The 22,987-nt window shown below is 42.8% G+C and overlaps 1 protein-coding gene, 2 long non-coding RNA genes and 1 other non-coding gene across 6 annotated transcripts, besides 1 other annotated feature; 2 read left to right on the forward strand and 2 right to left on the reverse strand.

The window, feature by feature from the left end:
• The first annotated feature begins 440 nt into the window (after positions 1-440).
• Positions 441-3,711, forward strand: CG42694 (uncharacterized protein). Of its 2 annotated transcripts, none has more exons than NM_001274218.2 (7): positions 441-1,968; positions 2,025-2,070; positions 2,125-2,267; positions 2,327-2,905; positions 2,966-3,014; positions 3,081-3,214; positions 3,273-3,711. In NM_001274218.2, the coding sequence occupies exons 1-7, from the start codon at positions 1,773-1,775 to the stop codon at positions 3,662-3,664; spliced, it is 1,539 nt and encodes a 512-aa protein (NP_001261147.1). In that variant the 5' UTR covers positions 441-1,772; the 3' UTR covers positions 3,665-3,711. The 2 variants fall into 2 exon arrangements, with proteins under 2 accessions (NP_001261147.1, NP_001188994.1); NM_001202065.2 differs by having other exon boundaries at positions 1,750-1,968.
• Positions 3,712-5,430: 1,719 nt separating this feature from the next.
• mir-9376 (mir-9376 stem loop) lies at positions 5,431-5,506 on the forward strand. Its single transcript, NR_144663.1, has one exon. It is a non-coding gene; the product is annotated as a mir-9376 precursor RNA (primary transcript).
• A 4,205-nt stretch (positions 5,507-9,711) lies between these two features.
• On the reverse strand, positions 9,712-12,364 carry lncRNA:CR32835 (long non-coding RNA:CR32835). 2 transcript variants are annotated; one of them, NR_048190.1, is made up of 3 exons: positions 11,986-12,364; positions 10,552-10,624; positions 9,712-10,482 (listed from the first exon to the last, which is right to left on the reverse strand). It is a non-coding gene; the product is annotated as a long non-coding RNA:CR32835 (long non-coding RNA). The 2 variants fall into 2 exon arrangements; NR_048191.1 differs by having other exon boundaries at positions 10,138-10,482.
• Positions 12,365-15,740: 3,376 nt separating this feature from the next.
• lncRNA:CR44780 (long non-coding RNA:CR44780) lies at positions 15,741-15,941 on the reverse strand. Its single transcript, NR_124707.1, has one exon. It is a non-coding gene; the product is annotated as a long non-coding RNA:CR44780 (long non-coding RNA).
• Positions 15,942-17,398: 1,457 nt separating this feature from the next.
• Positions 17,399-22,427: a mobile genetic element.
• The last annotated feature ends 560 nt before the right edge of the window (positions 22,428-22,987 follow it).

A 22,987-nucleotide genomic window follows, 5' to 3' on the forward strand; every position in this document is an offset into this window, starting at 1 on the left:
CATATGTATATACATAGATATATGTATGTATACTCGGATCCATATCGGAACTGTGTAAACTCCCACAGCATGTACGAATACATATGTTATTATCGCGTGTCTGGAGGGGCTTTTCTTTGTCACGCTTTCGCTGATCGGGCGCTTCGCCCCAATCACTCTCTCTTTTGTTCCAAACCGAACCTAATGGTGATGCTGATTCCGTCTACAGACTCTCACTCTTTACTTCATCCAAAAATACACACAGAAAAATACAAATTACTTTTCCATTTTAGACAAACCAAAAATTGACATCTTCATCTATCTTTATATAATACAATGTATAATATTATTATTGATCTTAAAGTTGAAGTATCTCTTCGCTTCTTTCTGTGTACTTAAAAGGCATGATAAGAAAGCTTTTGAGCTTGACTTTAGCTACATATAACAGAGAATTTTTCACTTTCAAGACAGTAATAAATTGTTTATTTCCTCGTTAAATATTCATATTTACGCGAAAAAATGTAAATGTGTGGGAATTTTTTGTAAACAAAACCTGAATATAAAGTAGGATTTGTACAATAACTTTCATTGGCATAGTGCATCGTATGCGTTTGAATTTGAAACTCCCAGCCTTGAAGGTAAATTCCGTTAATGGCTGGCAGAGGGTTAACACTTACATACATGCATGTATGTATGTACATGCACTCCTCCCGCATCGGTGATAAAGTATCGAAATTTACGTCAAAGTAATTAAATAAAATTGAACGCAAGTCGAAATCGGTTTAAACTTTTTGCCCAGTTAAAATCCTGTTCGACGATTCGGCAACGAGGCCATGGACAGAGTCAGTTCCAGTTTAATACCAGTTTCAGGTCCAGATCCCATCCTGACCACGCCGCAGAAAGAAGCCGCAGACACAGCCGCATGCTGTCGGGATGTGAGATACGAGCATCAGCTCCTCACTGACCAAACTACCGACAACAAAACCCCCCCCCCCCCCATTGAATCGCCCTTGCACGCTCATGTAAATTAGCTGCGTTGTCAAATAATTCTGATTTGTTGTTGCTACACTGGCATGCTAATAAAAGCGGAATGCCCAAGCCCAGCGCCCCCAACCATCAGTACCCAATCCCCAGTCCCCTGTCAATATATCAGCCCGACGAGCGTTCGTCACTTGACAGTGCCCACTCTGTCGCACTCTAACTGGGCGTGGGCAGCGTTTTGTTTAAAAATCAAATCAAATATTACGAGAAAATTTCAATGCGGTCTGAATGCATAGGAAATTTTATGCTCGCCGCACCGCAAAAACGCAAATGTTGACTCCGCCGGACAGCAGCTGGAATCCGTCGAGATGGAGCTGCACAGATAGAGATACTCGTTCAGATACGGATACGGATACTGGTCACGTGAATGCATTCAATGGGTCAATTCCCGGAATCGCTTTAAGTGCGATTTAAATGGGGATTTGAGTGAATATATTTGATAGCTATCAAATGGTCTGAACAAACAGTTATATTATACAACACATTTGCGTACAACCCCATGTTTAGTAACAGGAAATATATATTTCTACAGAGAAATACAGAGATTATGCCCATACAAATTTTAATGGCAATATGGTTTTAAAAATATGTTGAACAAATTCCTAAATACAAAATCTGATTATAATATTATGATGATCCCCCGAAAGCAACAAATGTTATGGCACTCTTTTATACACATATGTATGTGGCACATATACTGATAAGAGTTGATTTCTCAGTTGACGTTTCATTTGAGTTTTGCCACTTGCGAAATGCAGACATTATTTGCGTGGCTTTTAATGCTAACCGTGCTCCAAAGCCATGTGAATTCGAAGTTTTTGGACGATTACTGTGGGGCTCCGATATCAAACCAATCTATTACGAAACTTCGACAACCACAGGCTGGCTGGTTGGCACACATAAGTAATGGCACCCATGTTCTTTGTAGTGGCTCACTGATTAGCAAACGTTCGTATTTCAATAGAAGCACGACTTTCAGCTTATAATATGTGGATCAATTTTAGAGTTCGTCTTATCTGCTGCCCAATGCATTGATGTTCACGGAAAACTGTAGGTAGCCTTAAAAAAGATAATAGATATATTTATTTGTAATTGTTTGTATAGGTTTGTGCAACTTGGAGTAAGCAATGCAACCAAATCGCCACATTGGTATACGGTCAGTAACGTAGTGATTCCCTCACACTCCGGAAAACGTCTCCAACGTGATATAGGGCTGCTTAAGCTCTCACAAAGCGTCGATTACAATGGTATGTGAACAAATGTATCGGTCAACAGAAGATATTAAAAAGGGTTCTCCTTTGTATAGACTTTGTATACCCCATCTGCATTGCTTTAAATACGAATACTTTGGATATGGTAAAGATATTGCAAAATTTCACAACTTCTGCCTGGCTTTCAAAAAACAAAAATCCTCAAACCATCGTTCTTAGCCAATTGAGTCGCGATCGTTGCAAATTGAACTTGAGCGGAAATGTTACTCCTAAAGAAATTTGTGCTGCTTCGCTGCAAAGAAATAACTCCTGCTTCATCGATTCTGGAAGTGCCTTGACTCAACCCATAATTCAAGGTTCAAATATAGTCAGAGAAATGCTGTTCGGCATCCGAGGCTATGTCAATGGAAGAAGTTGGTGTTCTGAGCCGGCAATATATATCGATGTAGCAGAATGTGTCGGCTGGATTGAGACAGTGGTGCAGCAATATGATGGCACAGATAGCCGTGCGGTTGCAACGCCAGAAGTAAACCAACATCTGAAACACTCACTGTCTCGGATGGGCAAGAATATTTTGCTGTTTAAGAACTGTAGGGGCAATAGCTTGCAATCGAAACTACGAGCTCGTATTTATGGACCTAATTACATAGGCCAGGGCTGGTTTATCACCCACAGTACGTATTTGTATCGTATTTAGCGGATATATATATGATAAAACCCAATTTGCCCCATAGGATTCGTCATCACTAATGCCAAGGACTTACCGGAAAGTGCTGAGTCTCTGTAAGTAGGCTTAACATTTTGTAAATTACCAATTTTTTTAAAAAATAATCCAAATTACATGAACAGATACGTTGGTCTGCCGGGAACCCTAAGGTCATACGACGAATTCAGTGTTCAATCGGTCTTTAAGCACCCAGAGTTTTCTGAAGATTACAAAAATGACATAGCATTGCTCAGAGTTCATCAAAGGGTGGCCATGGGTAAGTCATTCATAAACTTTTCAACCGACACTTTCATATTTGGGTTTCTCTTCTGCAGGCCACTTGAGGCCAATATGTATGCTGTTGAAAGAAAATCAACAGGAATTGGCTAAGTCTAGTCCGCCAATTTCATTTGACTATGTGCAAACTGCAAATCGCATACAAGTTGTAAGGAAAATCGATGCACTTGCAGATCCCAGAATATGCACAAACAGGCTTCTAAAAACTATAGAACCAAATCAACTTTGTGTGGTAGTTCCTCCCGAAACGGTTCAGAAAAACGCAACACGTGGCGGCATTTTGGGTCTAAGGATGATGTATTCGGGAAAGGAGTGGCTCATCCTGTTCGGCATCTCCAGTTATTCGCACAATGACATTGAAGTCTTCACAAATGTTATGGAACACACACAGTGGATTGCCAATGTTGTTAACTCTGATTTCCGACTGTAACCAGCGCGATAGTCAATAAATGTTCCTGCTTAGCGCCACAAGCGCCTAAAGACGCCTCGAAGTAGGCAATAGATTTCATTACAAGGATGTGAGTATCTGCAATCTTAAACCTAAAAATGGATCTTTTTAATAGATAACTATCATAACCATCGGTATATTTATGACGACTTCATGCTGATGATTAATATCGATATCCTTTGTTGCTCTCTAGTCATTTAATAGCTGGTTTAAACTCTGTGCTTTATGCAACATATGTCCTTGGCAGCGCGTCAACAAGAGATCAGAGATTGTGGGACGTGTCAAGTGTCCGAAATTCAATTAGACTTCATTAGCATTACCAGCCGGTGGCACCCACCCGACACACCCCTTGTGGTTTCGTCTGTCTGTGTGCGTGAACAGATTCAAGCGTTGCAGATTAGCATAAATGAGATCATTAAAATGCGCTTACGTTTGTGTGGGCGGTGGCTATCCGTTGGCTTGGGGCAGTTGCGTGGGAGTCAAGGGTCAGTGGAGGTGCGGAGTCACGACTTGGTCCTTTCGCACGTTTCTCAAAGAGCGACGCCGTCTGCAAATTGTTTTCTCGGCCGTCCAAAGGTGGCAATGCTGCTCCTGCAGGTTCGTGTCCCGGCTAGACGGAGCAAATTGAAATTTGCATAATTATTGCAGCATCTTTTTGAATGTGATGTCCCTCTCAGCTGCCTCCCAAATAGTTTCCCCCCCCTTTCCACTGCCACCTCCTGCCAACCATCGCCTAATTTGCTCATTATGTTTAGTGTGATGAGGCAGTTAGTATAAAAAACAGAAGGAAACTCGGGCGAGAGGATGAACTCCACATTAAATTTGGTTTCACTGTGCTACCCGTTTAAGGAAGAAAACTTGTTTAGTGGGGAATATAAGAGTTATTTTTTACAGTTGATTATTATTTCATTTTAAGATTGATCGGCTGGGATATTCAAAAGCTAAAAGTGCAGTTCCCTGTTCCCTGTTTGTTTTAAATAAATAAAAAGGAAGGCAAATTTACGCGATGTTCAACGAAATAGCTGTGTTAATTAGCTAATGACCCACATGCAGTTTACACAGTCATTCTTCAGATAATTGGGACATTCTTTATTTTGCTCCCCAGTGCTTCATTGAGCTCATTTTAAATTCAGTCGAGTTAATTGGACAGTCATGCACCTGTTGCTCCGTGAACTTTGCCCAGGACTGACCTTTCCAGCGGAGTTCGTGCACATGCATTAAAATGCCACATGAGCTCATTGGGGCGACCAGCCCGGCCAACAGCTCCGTGATGCCACCTCACTAGCCGTCCCGTCAAACAAGCTAATTTTTGATGATATCCACAGGCGCTCAAAGCGCAGGAGGAGGAGGAGGATGGGTGGTCAGGATATGGGTGGACTGACAGACTGGCTGCACTGGGGAGAGAGCACTAAAAGCCTGTCGCTGGCTGCAAATTGAATCAGTCGTCCTGTGTTTCGTCCTTCGTCCATTCGAGTGTCTGTGTGTGTGTGTGTGTGTGTGTTTGTGAGTGTGTGAGTTCGCCTGGGGCGTGTTTTAGTGTCCAGCGGGCGGCGTGCGCGCTCTCATGAAATGTGACCGCAATTGCGGTTCGTTAGCTGCATTTCAGCTAGTCCGCATCCATGTCATGGCGTCGTGATGCAGCGGCGCCACCAGGAGCTCTGCCTCTGCTCCACCTGCACGTGCTGCCGCCAAAAAAGCAACCCCAATGGGGCGGACCATGGGGGCTGGGTATTCCGGGGGCTGTGACCATAGCCAGCATGGCCAAAGCGCTGTGCTTAAGTGGTCCAAGCGACCGAAAGCACTTTGACCATGCGGTGGTGGCCAAATCCCCGACGGGCTTCCTCCAATCCACACACTATTCTACGGCTTCTAAACAGGAGCCGCACGATATACGAGTACTTCAGTTTCTGCAGACCAACGCAAATGGAAAATGAATACCTCTACGTATTCTCATTAAAGACTTCAAGATTTTACTCCAATTTATTAGGCGTTTGTAAACCGATGAGTAACCTAAACCTACCCACATTCGTCATCAATTCTAAATGCTCATGGCCTCCACATTCCGATCAAATGGTTTAAAGCTCTGTGAGAATCGAATCCCCAGACGAATACCAAACTGACTGGGATTATTTATGTTGAAAATATCAAACGTTTGAGGATTGCCCAAGCACTTAACGGCAATTAGCCTTGGGGCCACACACACACACCTGTGGATTCAGGACGTAGCCCATCCTTCCCGTAGCCACTGAGGGGGTGGACACTCCACCTGCGTCCGCAATCACAGCTCAATGCTCCGGCCAGCTCGACGGGATTTGCGCATCATCAAATGACCAACTTGAGGTAATTACCAACAAAGAGCAGGAGACACGCACGCAGATATTCAGCAGCCCCAGTCCGAGCCCCATCCTCACATCCTTTTACTCCGAAGCTACCAATCCGACCGGGCACGCAGGGAAAAAACTTCTGGCCTGGCCCCCGTTTGGTGTCTCCTTTCAGCGCCGGACAACGTGACAAGCATGCCGAATAAGCCGGAGACGGAGATGGAGATGGAGATGGGAACTGAGTTGGAGGCGGAGACCAAGTAGCAGACCCGTAGTTCGACCGAAGGAAAGCTGCACAATTTAAACGGATCTCGTCCTGGATTTCAAGGATATGTCGCATTAACAATGCCCTGACCTACTGATGAGTGCCAAATGAGTTGTTAGAGGAATGGCATGGAGGCGGGAGCCCAAGTTTCCCCAGCCCACCTTGCGGCACTGCGAGTGTTGGTCCTTTGGGGTATGGGCCTGCGACTTTTGTTGCCAAACTAAATATTGTTAGGCAAAGTAAACGACGTTGTAGACTTTGTGCCAACGGAGGCTGCCAAGACAGAGGCGTTTGCCAGGGGATGCAAGGGTCTTGGTTATACTTCTTATATCCGAGCAAAGGAATCATGGCAAAATATGTACGATTTATTAAAATTGATTGATGATACTATACCACTTTTAGTTTTTACTAATAATATCTTATTTACAAAACCCTAAATACATCAGAACTCAGAGCTTCCACATTGGATTGCGTTAAAGAAAATACTACCAAAGAGTATTCCTAATTGATACCCATATCGAAAAGAAGCAAATATAAATAAATACATTAAGAGTTGCTGGGAAATGTTCTAAAGAATCCCAAACAGCTCAAAGATGCAACGGATAAGAAATGACGAGCATCCTGTTAATTCCCTCATCTCAATTTTCGCATCAGCTGGAATTCGCCCTCGCATTTTCCCCCCTGTGGAAATTTGCGTTGGAGGTCTCTGCTTTCGGCGTGCTTTTTCCAAGGACCTGGGCGAGTGCCTCACGTCTATTACCGTTAACCGAAACCCAATGCCATTGCGGCCATTCAAGTCGACATCCTATCAGGGCGGCTGCTCCTTCGGGGGCACCTGCCGCCCCACCCTTCCCTTTCGCCAGCACCTGCTGCTTGGATTTCTGGCCTGGCTTCTTCTATTGGAGATTTCCTTCCTCATTTTCCGTCTGTTCCTTATGTGTGGGTGCGTTTATATTCTGTTCCTTTTTTCCCACCATTATGAAACTGAAGCCGGGCTGTACAGAGGATGATGCAGTTGGCAGAGGACGCACCTTGGATTCCCTGCAGCACACACACACGTATATATATACTTACAGGATATCCTAGCTCATTGTTGACGCAACTTGCTCATTAATTTTTTACGCTTAATGTGCGCTCATAATGAGTCTCCGATTTCAGAGATTTCCTTCTGGCTCTCCCACCGCCGACTTTGGACAGTAAACAGTAATGACGTCAGAGGCTGGTCATTAGTGGCCAAAGCTCATTCATTTGTGTCCTGCATTCAATCACTGAATCATTGATACATCGAGTCATTCGTTCATTTATTCATATTCGCCGACAAATAGAGAAGGCAGCCGTGAGGATAAACAATGCGTTTACTGAATGCACTGATTAAAATGCAATAAGCCCACCGCCCCCCCCGCCACCACCATCCATCACCTTGCCGCACACACAAACTCCTTTGCAGCTCAACGCATCACGCATACGCAACGTTGTGCAGTTGGTAGGTCGAAAAGTGCTGAACGTTTGGCCCGGCTGACAAATTTAATTACTGCCCGGGCATTGGTGCCCTGTGCTCTTCTCCGGACAACGGACAACGGACTCAGTGCTGTTTGTCTCGTCACTGATATGGCCCAGACACATGACCGTAGGTCCTTGGTACTGGCTACCCCGTTGTCCTTTCGCCCGGACGAAGTCACTTCATTTGATGCGTCAATCAGCACAATCAAAAACTGCAGCCATGAAAATCAATTAAAAACCCGTTGACACACTGGCCCGGCCCAAGAATACCACAGAGAGAAAAATTTGTACCCAATTTATGGGCAGTTATGAGCGGTACAGTATGTTTTTACATATTTTTTTTATGGTTCATATCTTTATTTAGAAGACATGCATAATACTATCAAGAACATTTCCCAAATGTATCAATTCGCCATTTCCGAAGCACACAAATAAGTTGAATTATAGTATAATGAAGTATGATGATCATGTGGAAATTTTCACCGGAACCGGATATTGCCATAGCTTTGTCGCCGTGCAGCTCGTTGTGTTTGAGTTTTTGCCTCGTCCTGTATCCTTTTTGCCGAATCCTGTGCCTGGTACAGGTCCTGGTCTTGGGTTGTGTGAATCCGTTGGCTGTCAACAACGTTGAACGTTTTGCAATTGACGCCGCCAGGATTAACATTTATATTTCAGCTGGCTAAAAGGGATCGTACGGATGGATGGTGGGCGACGAATGGGAATGGCCGACCCTATGTTATTTTTGCTTGTTTCATGCTCGTTACAATTCATTTGATATGCAAATGCTCTTTTGTAGCGGATATAGGTAACACATTCATTCACACACTTCTGCAAAACAAATCAAAGGCGGGCGACATGACTCTCAGGATTTTCCGACGCCCGTTTCCGTTTTACCGCCGATCGCTATCAGTATTGGCATTGGTGTGGGTAGCAGTAACGGTAACGTTACACCGCTCCCGGTGACGTCAGCATGTTGTTGCATAGTTAATTGGTGCCGCCGCTGAGTTGCACAAATCGGTAAAGAGAAAGGCAAACTGGCGAAAGGCTCGCCCACTTAATAAATGAAATGTCATTGAGGCATGCGGCAATCAGCGCCGCTCCAAGCTCAAATGAAAACACAATTCAACACGCAGCGGATGACATCGGTGGAGGACTCCAATGGCAGTGGAGGAGTGAATGGATCCCCACTAACTGACTGACTGAAGTGCTGAGGACCCCAAGGACTGAAGGCCTGAAGGACTGAGTGACTGACTGGCTGACTGGCTGGCTGGATGACTGGTTGACTGACTGGCCAACTGACAGAGTCCAGCCGAGCCTGGCTTTATCCGCCCCTTCAAAGACTTCACGCGGAGTGGGAGAGTAGTGAATTGGAGCGGTGGAAAGTCACACCCACTTGTCCACTTGTCATAGACACCACACTGGCATTCCGCACAAGATACTTTGCTGAAAGCAGATCCAGCATTCGAGTCTATGGTGGGAAAGATTGCCGGAGGAATTCTAGATCACTTACGAAAAATAGTATATGATATAATTGGAAAATTTTAAGTAGCTGAAAGGGAAAACGCAAAAATCAAATTCATGGGTAAATTCATCATCATGGGTGCTAATACGCCGCCTGCTACCCCTTAGCTTTCCACCAACAAGATTTACAAGAGACCCTAAAAAAAAAGCGGACGATGCGTGCGCGACGGCACAAGCTGCCCCCCTGCAACTCGGCTGCAACTGCTGCTGCCACTGCTGATTTCTACTGATACTATATCTGCTGCAGCTATGGCTGATGCTGCTGCGTCAGCTGCAACTGATGACATTGTCAGGCATCAGGGCGGCTCTGCTCTCCAGCTATGAAGGGACTAACGGGAATGACAGTTGCTCAGCGCCAGACATTGGGATCTTTCAGTTGCTGCACAGAGGAAATAGAACAATGCAATTAAATATTAGTTTATAAATAAGTCAAAAAGAAATATATCATATTTTAATTTAACAAAGTTTAGTTTAACAAAAAAATATATCGTGCAATGTATTCATAACAACATGTAAACTATAAAGATTTTGATTGTGAACAGCAAAAGCTCAATTCAATTTTTAAGTGACTATGATATTTTTGAGATGTGTAAGTTGTATGGCTTCGGATAAAAAATATAAAATAAGATTCAAATCAGTTCTTTCAGTGGTGATGTTAGTGGACGCATCCGGCAAATTAAAACTTGGGCCGCACTCTTGACACGCGCTTAGTTGGTGCTGCATTCTCCCCCTGGCATCCGCAATCCCCTACTAGCTGCGCCCATGTGGCCCCTTTTTTTGGTTTGCATGTTTGCGGCTTCTGCGGACTGAGTTTACTCTGGTCATACCCTCCTTTTTTTTTTTCTTCTGTTTCGGTGACGTTTGCCTTCCTTTTCTACGGTTTTAGCCAGTTTAATTTATGGGATCGCATCACAAGCTTCAAGCGGCGGCGTGCGAATGCAAATACTTGTTGAATACATTGCGGTGCTGAGGTGAGAGGTCAACTTTCTGTTAAATTTATGTGGCAGCCAGCTAGTTATTTATAAAGTTAACTCCATGCTTTCAACGGCAATTCATTGTTTCGTTTCAGGTTAGCGAACTAATGCAAATAATAAACACGAAAATAACAAGTGCATTGTTCGCATTAATCTCTGATCAAAAGCACATATGCACCACGGTTTGTTAATCAAGAGATGCAGCGAAGTGGTCTCAATCTTGGGCATGAAAAATCAAAGATTATTTAAATTAATAATAAGAAAAGGTTTAAAAGTAGTAATACTTACCGTTTTGTAGATAAATCAATAGAGTCTTTCAGGTAGCTCCCATTTCTTGTTGCCCTTTCAAAAGAAAACAATGCTGAAAATATTCAAAATTAATATCAATGATTAAATGTTGTTAAAATTGTATGCCTTGACTGGACTAAATTGATGCCTTGTCTTTCTTGTTTTTGAAAGTTGCATCTGTTGCACAAATTGGTGCTGCAGTTGCAGCTAAATATTGGTCTAATTTTTTTTTCGGGCGCTCTTACATATGTTTGCTGGCTAAAACTGTAATCAAATAGTCATTTATGGCCGGGAAATTTCTGCCAAATGCGCAAAATTTGCGAATATTTTTTAGATACTTTTTTGGTGGTCCACACACATGACATTGCATAATTTTAGGCATAAATTTTTCGAACTAGCGGGAGTTTTCAGCCTAGTGGGTGGTTGTGTTTCTGAATGTGCTGCAGTATAAACAACCCACTCAACCCATTTTGGTTGCATTGTCTGCTCTTTTTCAGCCATACATTTTAGGCATACATGTTTTTTTTATCCCCCGACTATCTGGATCGTAGGGGGGGGAGGGTTGTGTGTGTGTGTGTGTGTTGTAGTTGTCAACAAAAATATCACTTGTTTGCATGAAAAATCTCTGCCCGCGGGTTTTCAGGAGTTGGTGCCAGCGGTACGACGAGTAAAAACAAACCAGCAAACGGCAGCGGAATTGAGCAATTTTTATGAAAAGCAATAGTCACTGAAAATAGAGGCTGTTCTATGGGAAAAGAGCCCTAGTTCATCTGTCTTGCTTGAAGTGGGATGGTACAAAAATAAAAATAAAAAAGTAGAGGGTTGGGGCGTTTTGGGTGCTTGACAGTTTGACGCCCCGTAATTCATGCCATGATGAACGTCGACTGTAAAAACCTTTTTTTTTTATTTTTCGCTGGCTACTCACATGACATTTCATTTGACTTATGGAACAGCTGTTAGAGATTAGCATTTAACACGGGTTCCGTCGGCCATTTAAGCCCTTCATCGGGGCTTAAATGAGCTTAAATTGGCAACATTAAAAAAAAAACAAAAAATGAACACATTTGTCGCTAATTCGATTTGTCTGTCGCAACAGAAATGGCGGCTGGCGATCGGGAAAAATGTTCGGATTGGTCGGGGTCATAATTTATTACCTCCAGTTGGCCAACTTAATTATATACGTTTAATACAATTTACGAGAAAGCAAAAAATCGAAGCAAAGAGCGGCGGGATGTCCTGTGAGGGACGGCAAATTAAAAATAAAAATTGAACGGGCAAAAAGTGAAACGTAAGTGCAGCCGCAGCAGATGGCATTTTGTAAAATTTGCCCCCCATTCATAAAAGTTAATAATTGAGTTGGCTGAGCAGAGCAATTATACCTGGAGTTAATGGAATTTTTATTCTTTTTCTCTTACCCCAAGGCTAGATACTCACTTGATCCGACGATTCAATGGAATTTCTTCAAACATCAATAGAATTAACAGAATAATTTGTTGAGTCTTCATTGGTATCTTTTGTATCGCTACCGTCAAGATTTCCAAACAATTGGACTGGAACTGAATACTCGATTGAGTCTCCGCTGATATCAGATATATCGCTACCGTCAAGATTTCCAGTAACTTCATTCGTTTGGTTCCGCGCGGTCTTCAATGTATATGGCCTTTTCTTTGGAGTATGAAATATCACCACTCGGTTTCGCAAAGTCAAGTACACTTTATCCATTTGCATGTAAGATGTTTAAATTTGATGTGATATAGGTATTAACTGTAGATGTTGAAGTTACGTTCTCTTTTACTGATGTTACGAACTGGTGACAGATATAAAAAAAAAGCCTCTAAGCCTCTCTGATCTCTGTAGAAACGTACTTTTCTCTACCGCTTTTTCATTTTCCATTTCCAATTTGAGGCGCGACTGCAGTTGCCCGTTTAACACAAATTTAATTAATTGCATTCATTTCGGCGCCACTGTCGTCTGTGTCTGTAACGGCAAATTAACGGTAGTGGCATGTGTGTATGTGTGTGTGTGTGTGTCTCTCCCACTCTCTCAGCATGTGCACGTGTGTAGAGCGCGGGAGAGTGCATTTCCGGTTTTGGTTTTTGAGGTTTTAACGGTTTAACGGATCTGCTGATTTAAAGGGTATATTTCGAATTCACTTATCAACGTAAACACACGATACATTTGCTACTTATGTTGAAGTTCAGAAACCGTGAATGTAATTACCTACATAAGTGAAAGTGTGGACAAACTAATATCAAATATATATTTAAAGGAACAAAAGTGAAGATCCATGAACGTAAATAGCTGGGTGAACCTTCGATTCACCCGCTCAGTTGTTCATTTGCGCCCAGTTGAACAGAGTAATAACTAATCGCCAATACACAGTCGCTCGACTTGACACTTAAATCGTTTTGGGATTTTTTACCATCGCCATCGCCGACTTCATATTTTTGAGGACATCAAGTTGCGATGTCTAATCGACTCTAATTCGATTTGCTCTGGCCCAATCAATTAAGTTACCGAATTAATGTTTCAATTGAGTCGCAATTACGTCCATCTACGGACCTAGCCCTGAAAATAATTGCAATCAATGGTCGGCGGCAGCCAGACGGCGAAGCTGGGAAAATGCCTTTGTGGCATTTCAAATTAGCGCATCGCTGGCAACCGACTTTACCGATTCCACCGATTCCATCGATTCAAATTCAAATTCAGATTCAGATTCAGTTTCAGAAATATGCCAAATGGTCGGAACAAATCTGCAGTTAGCCCGGCGCCATTTACAAACTGCTCGCCATCAGGCCGCAATTATTCAAGTGAGGGCGTGTCATTGTGCGCGTAATTGTGGGCTCTTTCAACTGGAAAACGTTTCGGGCTAGCATAAACAAAAGGCCTCCTGTCCGCCGCTTTTGGGGTTCGAGTTTTAATTTTCGTATAACCGCACTTTACCGGCGGTCGCCGTGTGGCACGCGTACTTATGCACCGGAATGTACGGCTGTATGTGCAATGTCAACTTGATTATAAATTCAATGGAGAGCCGGTCTTTGTTTTAGATACTGAATAGTCTGTGAGCTGAGATGGTTGCGTTTTGAAATGCGGATGTGCTGTCAATTAGCAGGAGATGCCGAAGAATCGAATCGGGTTTCTTGTCGCGATAACGTGCTTCTACGCCAGTCACTGCAATGGATCCTCCGGCATTTCAATCAACGATTGACAGTTGCCGTGGCAACCTGACTTTGTAACCAGAAAGCCCATTCATTTCGTTTTGGCACTTGTGGCCTTTTGTGCAGGCTGCAAAATTCTAACATTGTTGTCGGTGCTTAAAATGGGGTATTAAGTGGAGCAGGTTATCAGTTACCACTAATGATATGTAGTCATCAGTTTAGCATTTAAATTTCACTGATATATGACAGATGCCCACTGAAGTTCGTGTGCTTTTAAGCACAAACCGCTTTCCAGACTTATATCCCATTTAGTGCTCATTTAACGCACATTTACTTCGTGTCGAATTCGAATGGCATATCATGTGTCGCTTTGAGGCCTTTGAGCTTCTTTGAGCTGACTGAAATTTGGGCACACACCATCTAAAGTCGATTTGTGCCAACTGTTTTAATGCTTAATGCTATTTCTACACCTCCATCTGCTCCGGATCCCACGGGATTCGACTAATGAGCTTTGGGTACCTTTTGGCTTTTGTCATGCTCCTTTGACATGTGCTCCTCGGTTCCCCAGCGTGTCCTTTGTAAGCATGAATTTGCATTTGCATTTGGCCTGAGACGCAGGCTCAGTTGGAATTTGCAATGAGAATGACTCCTGGCCAGGAGAATCGGTGCGGCTGGGGGTCGGAATGCTTAACCAACTGCTTGGCATGTGAGCACTGTAGCCCAACCAATGCGGCTGCAATTTATGAAGTTCAGCTGTAATGCGCTTTTAACCTGCAGCAGGAGCATCCTGCGAGCAGCTTTTGTGGCATTGTGGCATCGCAGCTACAACTGCAACTGCAGCGGCTCGAATGCCGCTTATTATTATGCGAGGCACGTGGCCGAAAACTAAACACACGACCACCACGAATCACCAGACGGCGTGCACTGTGCGCAAATCTGTGTGCCTATGAAACTTAATTCCCAAACATTGTTAGCCCGCCAAGTTTTATCGTTTGATTCTGTGCGTGGTAAGCATCCATTTTTTTTCTCAGTGCATTCGGCAGCAATTTATGTTCACTCACACAATCGTACATCCAGCTCACACACCCAACTCACACAAATAAGTCTGGGCAAACATAAAATGTAACATGCGAGCGCCGCATGTGCCGTGCACAATAAATACGCGATACCTCGGGAGGCGGCGGCTGGCAAGGGTAAGGGGGCGTGGCACGAGGTGGTGCTGCACTGTCAAATGGCATGGTCAAGTAGTTTGGCTAAAAACTGCAAACTGGCGGCGGTCACGAGGGGTAAAGTGAGTGGCAGATCATGTTTCTTGGCACGCACACAGCTGCACATTAATATCAAACATGGCTTATGGCAATGAAAAGTGCGGCTTAAAGGGGTGCTAAAGCGGGCCAAAAGTGTGGTTTGGGGGAGAGGTCAAACTTTGACAAGGTTCAAAGCCACTAGAGTCCGCAATGGACACCATCGCATTGGCCCAATTAAAACTAAACAACAAAAAAACAGGAGAAGCCCCAGTGAGGCGTGAAAGTGTTTTCCCACCTCCGGACCCAACCCTGTTTTCCACTGCTTTTCCTGGCTTTCGAGAGTATGCACAAATATTTTGACAAAGCAAATATTTATCAACTTTTGTGCTCTCCTGGCCTTTGGCTCTCTGCATCCGAAAGCAAAGTGATATGGTCCGACGTAATGGACATGATATGGGGCTGTTTGCCAGTCTTCTGGGCAAGAAATTCAAAGTCAAAGTTGTTTGCTCAGCTATATGGGTGGCAAAAAAGTCCTTTGGCCCTGAGTGCTGTGAAGGTGAAGAGGTGTCTGCATTCAGTAGTATATAGGATCGAGCAACATATAGTTCATAGTTGCACAAATATGTGATTAGCTGGTGTAGGACTTGCAACTTTTGGATTTCAAACATTTGACCCTATGCTGTAGATTATTTAGAGGGTATTGCGAAAGGCTTGTTAAAAACTAGTTGTTCCTTAAAGTACGAAATATGTTATCAACCATGGATATACAAATATTTATTTCTCTTTTTAGTATTTAGCTGTAACTAGCAATCTACCAACTGCTGTTGCAGGTGCTGCTGCATTTTCCGAAGCACAGGAGTGCCGAGGATGTTGTAAAAGGACGCAGGACGAGAGTGCGAAAACCCAATAACCCAGAGCTCAAGGTGACAACGATGCAGCGGGGCCAGAAAGTCATGGTGTGTCTCATTCGCCGGATTTGTGTGCTTATGTTGCCCCTTTTGTTTGCCCTTGCCGCTTGTCGGTGTTGCTGTTGACTTATTATATTTTAAGGGAGAACAAAAGCCGACTACTGCCTGCTGTTCTTCTGACTGTTGCCATTGTTCAAAACTCGCAATGGGTCAAAGGTGAGCTGTGGTGCATGCTTTCCGCCCACTATTTGCTTTCACTGATGTGGAGATTGTCACTCCTGCTCCCCTTTTAGTGTCCAAGATTGCAGCAGTCCAAAGTCAGTTAGTGTGTCTGCCTGCATCTCTCTGCTCTTCTCAGGTTTTCGAATAATCTAAATATTTTGTATACATCTGAGATTTGTCATATAATTTTAGTTTGTTTTGATACTACCATATTTACCTTGCCATACTTGTTGCTGCAAGCTTTATGTAAAATATTCAGCTAAATAGGCTTCGAATTTCATTTCGTTATAAATTTCTGTTATTGTAAAGATATCTAATGATACTGAAATGCTCCTACATTCTTAAGCTCCTTGTGCCTCCTATTTTTATATTTTTATTTGAATTGAAGGGTATGCCTTTATCGCATACATGCATAAATCCCTTTTCGAGGTCACACATGCCACACAGGTCGCCTTCAGTTGGCAGGTTGCAGGTCGCAGTTGAATAAATTTGTACAATGTCACGGCAATTATGTAAAACAGCGCCATTAGTGCTAAGATTTTCACCTCGAGCGGACCTGACTGACTGAATGGCTGACTGACTGAATGAGTGAGTGTGCGACTGACAGACATTTGACGGAATTTATGAGGCATGCTGCAAGGACAATGCAACCTGCAGCGAGTGTTTGTGCATGTTGATGATGTTGCCACAGCGGCTGACGCTGCATGCAGCAGTGAATTATTTATGCCAACTTGACATTTACTTGGCCAGTAGCCTCTCTAAGCCCTGAGCTCAGTGCTCTCAGCCCAGAGCCTTGTCCTTTGCCTTGCCTACTTGCTCTGCATGGGCATTTTTTAGAGCATACTTTCCGGCGCATTTCGTATTAATTGCTCTGGTGTTGAACTTTCAGCAGATTTCGCTGCACAAAATGCAGGCGTACAGTTAATACCTAAAATCATGTACGACAAGACCTAGGTCTTAAATCATTTTTATAAAAACCTCAAGAGATTTTAATCCAATTGAGTAGTTCAACATATAAGCCATTGGTTGTGCTTCAGGTCTTCAATGCTGAAAAGTGGTTTCAAATTGTTTATTTTATCTAAATATTTTCTACTGCTATTTTAAATCTTGCATTGAGATCGTCTAAGATCCCATTCATATTGGATTTCCATCAGCTGCCCAAGATGATGAAGATGAGATGTGGCCGTCTCAGCCGCAATGCTTAAAAACATTTTAAATATTCATAATTCAATTTTGAGTTGGTTTTCCGCTCAACTTTTTGTGGCCAGTCAACTCGGTGTTGTTGCCCTAAATACATATAAATATATATATATGTAACATGGAGTAAGGCTGAAGGCTGGCAACAACCCGGTTGGCAGCGCTGTTGAGCAGCAACATGATTGTCGGAAATCGAAGTTATCGACAATCAGTCATCGAAGGAACGATCGCAAGGCAGCAGTGGAGTGGAGTGGAAGTCAGCGTTGCAGTCAGTCGAGTTCTCAGCAGCAGTCGTTCGGTCACAAACTAAGAATACTTTATATAATTACCGCATTTAGAATTAAACTAATAATTAAATTAATAATAAACAATAATAATAAACAATCTTACATGGGGGCTCGTCCAGTCCTAAATCGGTTATATGAAGGTGCAGTTGTTTAAAGAAAAAAGACATTGTTGTGTGCGTGGGTATAGTCTTTAAAAGTTGTAAAGTTGTGGCTATATCTATTGCATTTAAAGTTGGAAAAATCAGTTGTACAGATTTTGTTTGAACACAAGTCGGTAAAAGTCGGGAAAGCTGCTAGAGAGAACTGATAAAGTTGAAATTGTCGTGTGCGTGGATTTAGTCTTTAAAGTTGTAAAGTTATGGCTACGTCTACTGCATTGAAAGTTGAAAAAATCGATTGAACTCATACAGACTCAAGTCGTTTTGCTGTTGTGGAATTTAAAACAATTAAATTGCAAAGGTGGTGAAATTCGTTTCTAACGAAAATCAAAATTTGTCTTTTAACCGGTGGCGCCGTCTGCAAAATCGACTACCGTCGCGCCGTTAGAACATTGTCGTTGTTTGCTGGTGTTAGTGCCTTGTCGCGGAATGTTCACACGTACACCACCTACAAATAAAAAACTTAACACCGACCAAATACAAGCAATTCTAGAGAACGAAAGCGAGGACGAAAGCAGAAAAGATAAAATGAACGAAGAAGATCAAAAGTTGGCGCCTGTAGGAGAAGCAGAGGCAAAGAAGCAGAATAAAGACGCTAGTGCTAAAGTCGAAGAGAAATTTGAACAAATGATGAATACTCTAACCCAGAGCATGTTGGCAAAATCTAAACAAGAGGGGCAAGTAATTATCGCTGCAGAAAAATTTGAAAAAGTTGTAAGTGACTGTGATGGCAAATCAATTCCTATTAAAAAATGGTTTGAAATTTTTGAGAAAAATGCCGAGGCATATGAACTTTCGGAGAAACAAAAATATGTTCAAGCCAGAAGTAAGATGATTGGATCAGCAGAACTTTTCTTAGAATCTGAATGTGTCAGTGGATACACTGAACTCAAAGAGTTACTAATTGAAGAATTTTCAGGCAGCTATAATAGCGCCGTTATTCACAAAAAGTTGCAAGACAGGAAGAAGAAGAGGGAGGAAACTCTACACGACTATTTGTTACAAATGAAGAAAATAGCAGCCTTAGGTGAAGTTGAAACAGTTGCTTTGATAACTCATATCGTAAACGGCCTCGACATTAAAAAGGAGTATAAGGGTGCTATGCTCCGTTGTAAAACTCTTAAGGAATTAAAGCAAGAATTCGAAATCTACGAGAGGCTGAATATTGTTGACAAGCCGAATATTCAACCAAAACCAAAGCAAATTACACAAGGTGTAAAAGCAGATCACTGCTTCAACTGTGGTTCGAGGGAACACAAACGAAAGGATTGTACACTTCCTACCAAATGTTTCAGCTGTAATCAAGAGGGCCATATCTCAAGCAAGTGTCCGGAAAAAGTAAACAGCATGCGCATTCACGTTGATAGTGCACGAACAAAGCCAGTAATCATAAATGGGATTATCATCAACTGTCTGGTGGACACAGGATCAGATGTGACCATAATTAAAGAAGCTATATTCAAGAAGATGAAAGATGTTGATTTAAACCGCACTGCAACAGTATTGCGAGGTTTGGGAAATGCCTCAACACAGCCGATTGGATGCTTCAGAGCATTAATCAAGACCGACCAGGTGGAAGCAAGCCACAACGTTTTAGTCGTCCACGATTCTAAATTCAGTTGCGATGGAATAGTGGGACACGATTTTATCAGCAAGTTTCGTCTTATCTGTAGTGCAGAAGGCTATACTTTTCTTGACCCGGAAGCAGATAAAAAACAAGCGGTTGAGTATTCCCAAATGTTTAATATTTGTGAAGAATCTTCTTTTACAGTTGCACCACAATACCGAGAAGACGTTGAACGCATGATAGAGAGAACATACGAAACACCACCCAAGCAGATAAAGCAATGTCCAGTCGAACTCAAAATTATTCCTGATGGCGTGATTAAACCCTTTCGCCATGGACACACCCGACTATCTGAAGAAGAAGCTATAGCTGTAAAGAAGCAGGTAGAGGAATGGGTCGAGCAGTCAATCGTCCGTAAATCTACATCAAATGTTGCCAGTCGCATAGTCGTTGTCAAGAAAAAGGATGGTACCCTACGCGTTTGCGTGGACTATAGAAAATTGAACACCATGGTTCTGATGGATTGTTTTCCGGTACCCATAATGGAGGAGGTGCTTGAAAAACTGCAGAGTGCCAAATGGTTTACAACCATGGACTTACAGAACGGATTTTTTCATGTGGCCGTAGAAGAAGCCAGCAAGCCGTACACAGCATTTGTTACCCGAGAAGGCTTATTCGAGTTTAACAAAGCGCCCTTTGGTTTTAAGAATTCCCCAGCAGCGTTTATACGGTTCGTTCAATTTATTTTTCAAGAACTAATCAATTCCAATATAATGCAGCTATATATGGATGACATAATTGTATATGCCGCTACCCCAGAAGAATGCATGGAAAAGACGGAAATGGTACTTAAGAGAGCTGCAGAATTTGGTCTAAAAATAAAATGGAAGAAGTGCAACTTTATGCAGAGGCGAATTCATTTCCTGGGACATATTATCGAAGGTGGACAAATATGCCCTGGAAAAGAGAAAACATCAGCAGTGAATTCCTTTGGAACACCTCAGAATGTAAAAGCCGTTCAAGGATTTCTGGGTCTCACAGGATTCTTCAGAAAATTCATACCTGGATACGCCCAAATTGCGAGACCACTGACGGACCTATTAAAAAAAGATGCCATTTTCAACATTGGACCAGTAGAGCAGCAGTCGGTGAATAAGCTGAAAGAGATTCTGGTAAACGAACCAGTATTGAGGATCTACTCACGAGAAGCAGAAACCGAACTTCATACAGATGCCTCTAAGGACGGGTTAGGAGCCGTTTTATTGCAGAAGTTCGAAGGCAGTTTTCACCCAGTCTGCTTTTGGAGCAGAAAAACTACAAAAGCCGAATCAAATCGTCATAGTTACTACCTTGAAGTAAAAGCCGCATACTTAGCTCTGAAAAAGTTCAGACACTATTTATTGGGAGTCCCTTTCAAGCTCGTCACGGACTGTGTCGCATTTAAACAGACAACAAAAAAAGCAGATGTCCCAAGAGAAGTTGGCCCATGGATTCTCTATATGCAGGATTTTAATTTTCAACCCGAACATCGTGCAGGAGAAAGAATGAGACACGTTGATTTTTTAAGCCGCCATCCCCAAGCATGCATGATGATAACATCCGAGTTGACAGCACGTATTAAAAAGTCGCAGCAGAACGATGATTCAATTAGAGCAATCCTGGAAATTCTAAAAGATCGTCTATTCCAACCCTACAAGCTAAAAGGTGGCCTGTTGTATAGTATGGTCAATGGCAATGAACTACTGGTTGTCCCTGCACTAATGGAGAGGGAGGTGATTCAAAGCGCACATGAAGTTGGCCATTTGTCGTTGCAAAAGACGATGCATAGCATACAGCAGCAATTTTTTATTCCTCATTTGGAATACAAGGTAAAAAAGCTAATTTCTAACTGTATAAAATGTATCATCCACAGCAAAAAGTTGGGAAAGCAGGAGGGATATCTAAATTGCATAGATAAAGGAGACGCACCGTTGCACACACTACACATCGATCATTTGGGGCCAATGGATTCATCGGCCAAACAGTATAAATACATTCTGGCAACAGTCGATGCGTTTTCAAAGTTTGTCTGGTTATTCCCAACCAAATCAACCGGACAGGAAGAAGTGGTCAAGAGGCTGACCGACTGGTCAAACATTTTTGGTTTCCCTAAGCGAATTGTTAGCGACAAAGGAACGGCCTTTACGAGTAGTGCGTTCGAACAATTTATGAGCAGCCATAACGTGGAACACGTCTGCACAACTACTGGAGTGGCCAGAGGCAACGGCCAGATAGAACGAGTAAATCGTTTAATTTTGGCAATAATATCAAAGCTGTCTTCAGACGAACCGTCGAAGTGGTACAAATATGTGCCTGAGGTACAAAAGGCGATCAACTGTCACGTGCATTCATCACTGAAGCTGTCACCATTTGAGGTCATGTTTGGCACCAAGATGTACACCCGAGTTGAGGATCGGTTACTGGAACTGCTCCAAGAAGAAGTGGTCTGTCAATTCAACGAGGACCGCTATGAGATGAGACAGCTGGTAAAACGCAACATCGAACAGGCGCAGAAGGACTACAAGCGCAATTACGACAAAAAGCGCCAAGCTGAATACAAATACAAAGCAGGTGATCTGGTTGCAATTAAAAGGACCCAATTTGTAGCTGGCCGCAAGATGGCAAGCGGGTATTTAGGTCCATACGAAGTCACAGGGGTCAAAGACAATGGCAGATATGACGTTAAAAAAGCAGCAAACGTCGAAGGACCCAATGTCACATCCACCAGCTGTGACAACATGAAGTTGTGGAAGCACATAGCCGAAAATGCAGACCTATTGTCATCCGGGTCGGATGATGATGATCAGGAGGGCCGAATGTAACATGGAGTAAGGCTGAAGGCTGGCAACAACCCGGTTGGCAGCGCTGTTGAGCAGCAACATGATTGTCGGAAATCGAAGTTATCGACAATCAGTCATCGAAGGAACGATCGCAAGGCAGCAGTGGAGTGGAGTGGAAGTCAGCGTTGCAGTCAGTCGAGTTCTCAGCAGCAGTCGTTCGGTCACAAACTAAGAATACTTTATATAATTACCGCATTTAGAATTAAACTAATAATTAAATTAATAATAAACAATAATAATAAACAATCTTACATATATATATATATATATATATATATATTTGCTGCCACCGTGGCTGTTGCAACTTGTTTGCTCTGGCTTGGCCGCCGAGTATCTTATTTTCTTTTGGTACGTTATTAATGAGCAAAAGTAGAAATGCAGGCCACAGAAACAGATGGAGGTCGGTGAAAGGGGACTTTTAGTGCGGTGTTGCCAAGGGATCGAGGAGGGATTTCCTCGCAAACACTGCCACCGAGCTGGCTCACAAAATTGCTTTATATTTGCGGAATCTCTAGTACGAATATTAGGTAGTTAAAGTAATCAACTTGGTTTCTAGCTTGCGGTTGCTGTAAGCCACAGGTTCAAGCTGAAGCTGCGTAACTGCGAAATTTCGTTTAATTATTCTGAAATCTACAAACGGGAAATAAAATATTTTTTTAATATACTAAATAAGTTAGAGTGTATTGCATTCGAGATAATTGAACTATGAGTTATGAGCAGTCATAAATATCTCCCGATTTAGCAGGTGCTCAAGGACCCCGACTTATCGGGCCTACAGGGCATTGGCTTACTCGCTAACGCTTTTTTACTACC

The sequence above is a fragment of the Drosophila melanogaster genome, chromosome 2R (assembly GCF_000001215.4).
Source record: "Drosophila melanogaster chromosome 2R".
NCBI lineage: Eukaryota > Metazoa > Arthropoda > Insecta > Diptera > Drosophilidae > Drosophila > Drosophila melanogaster.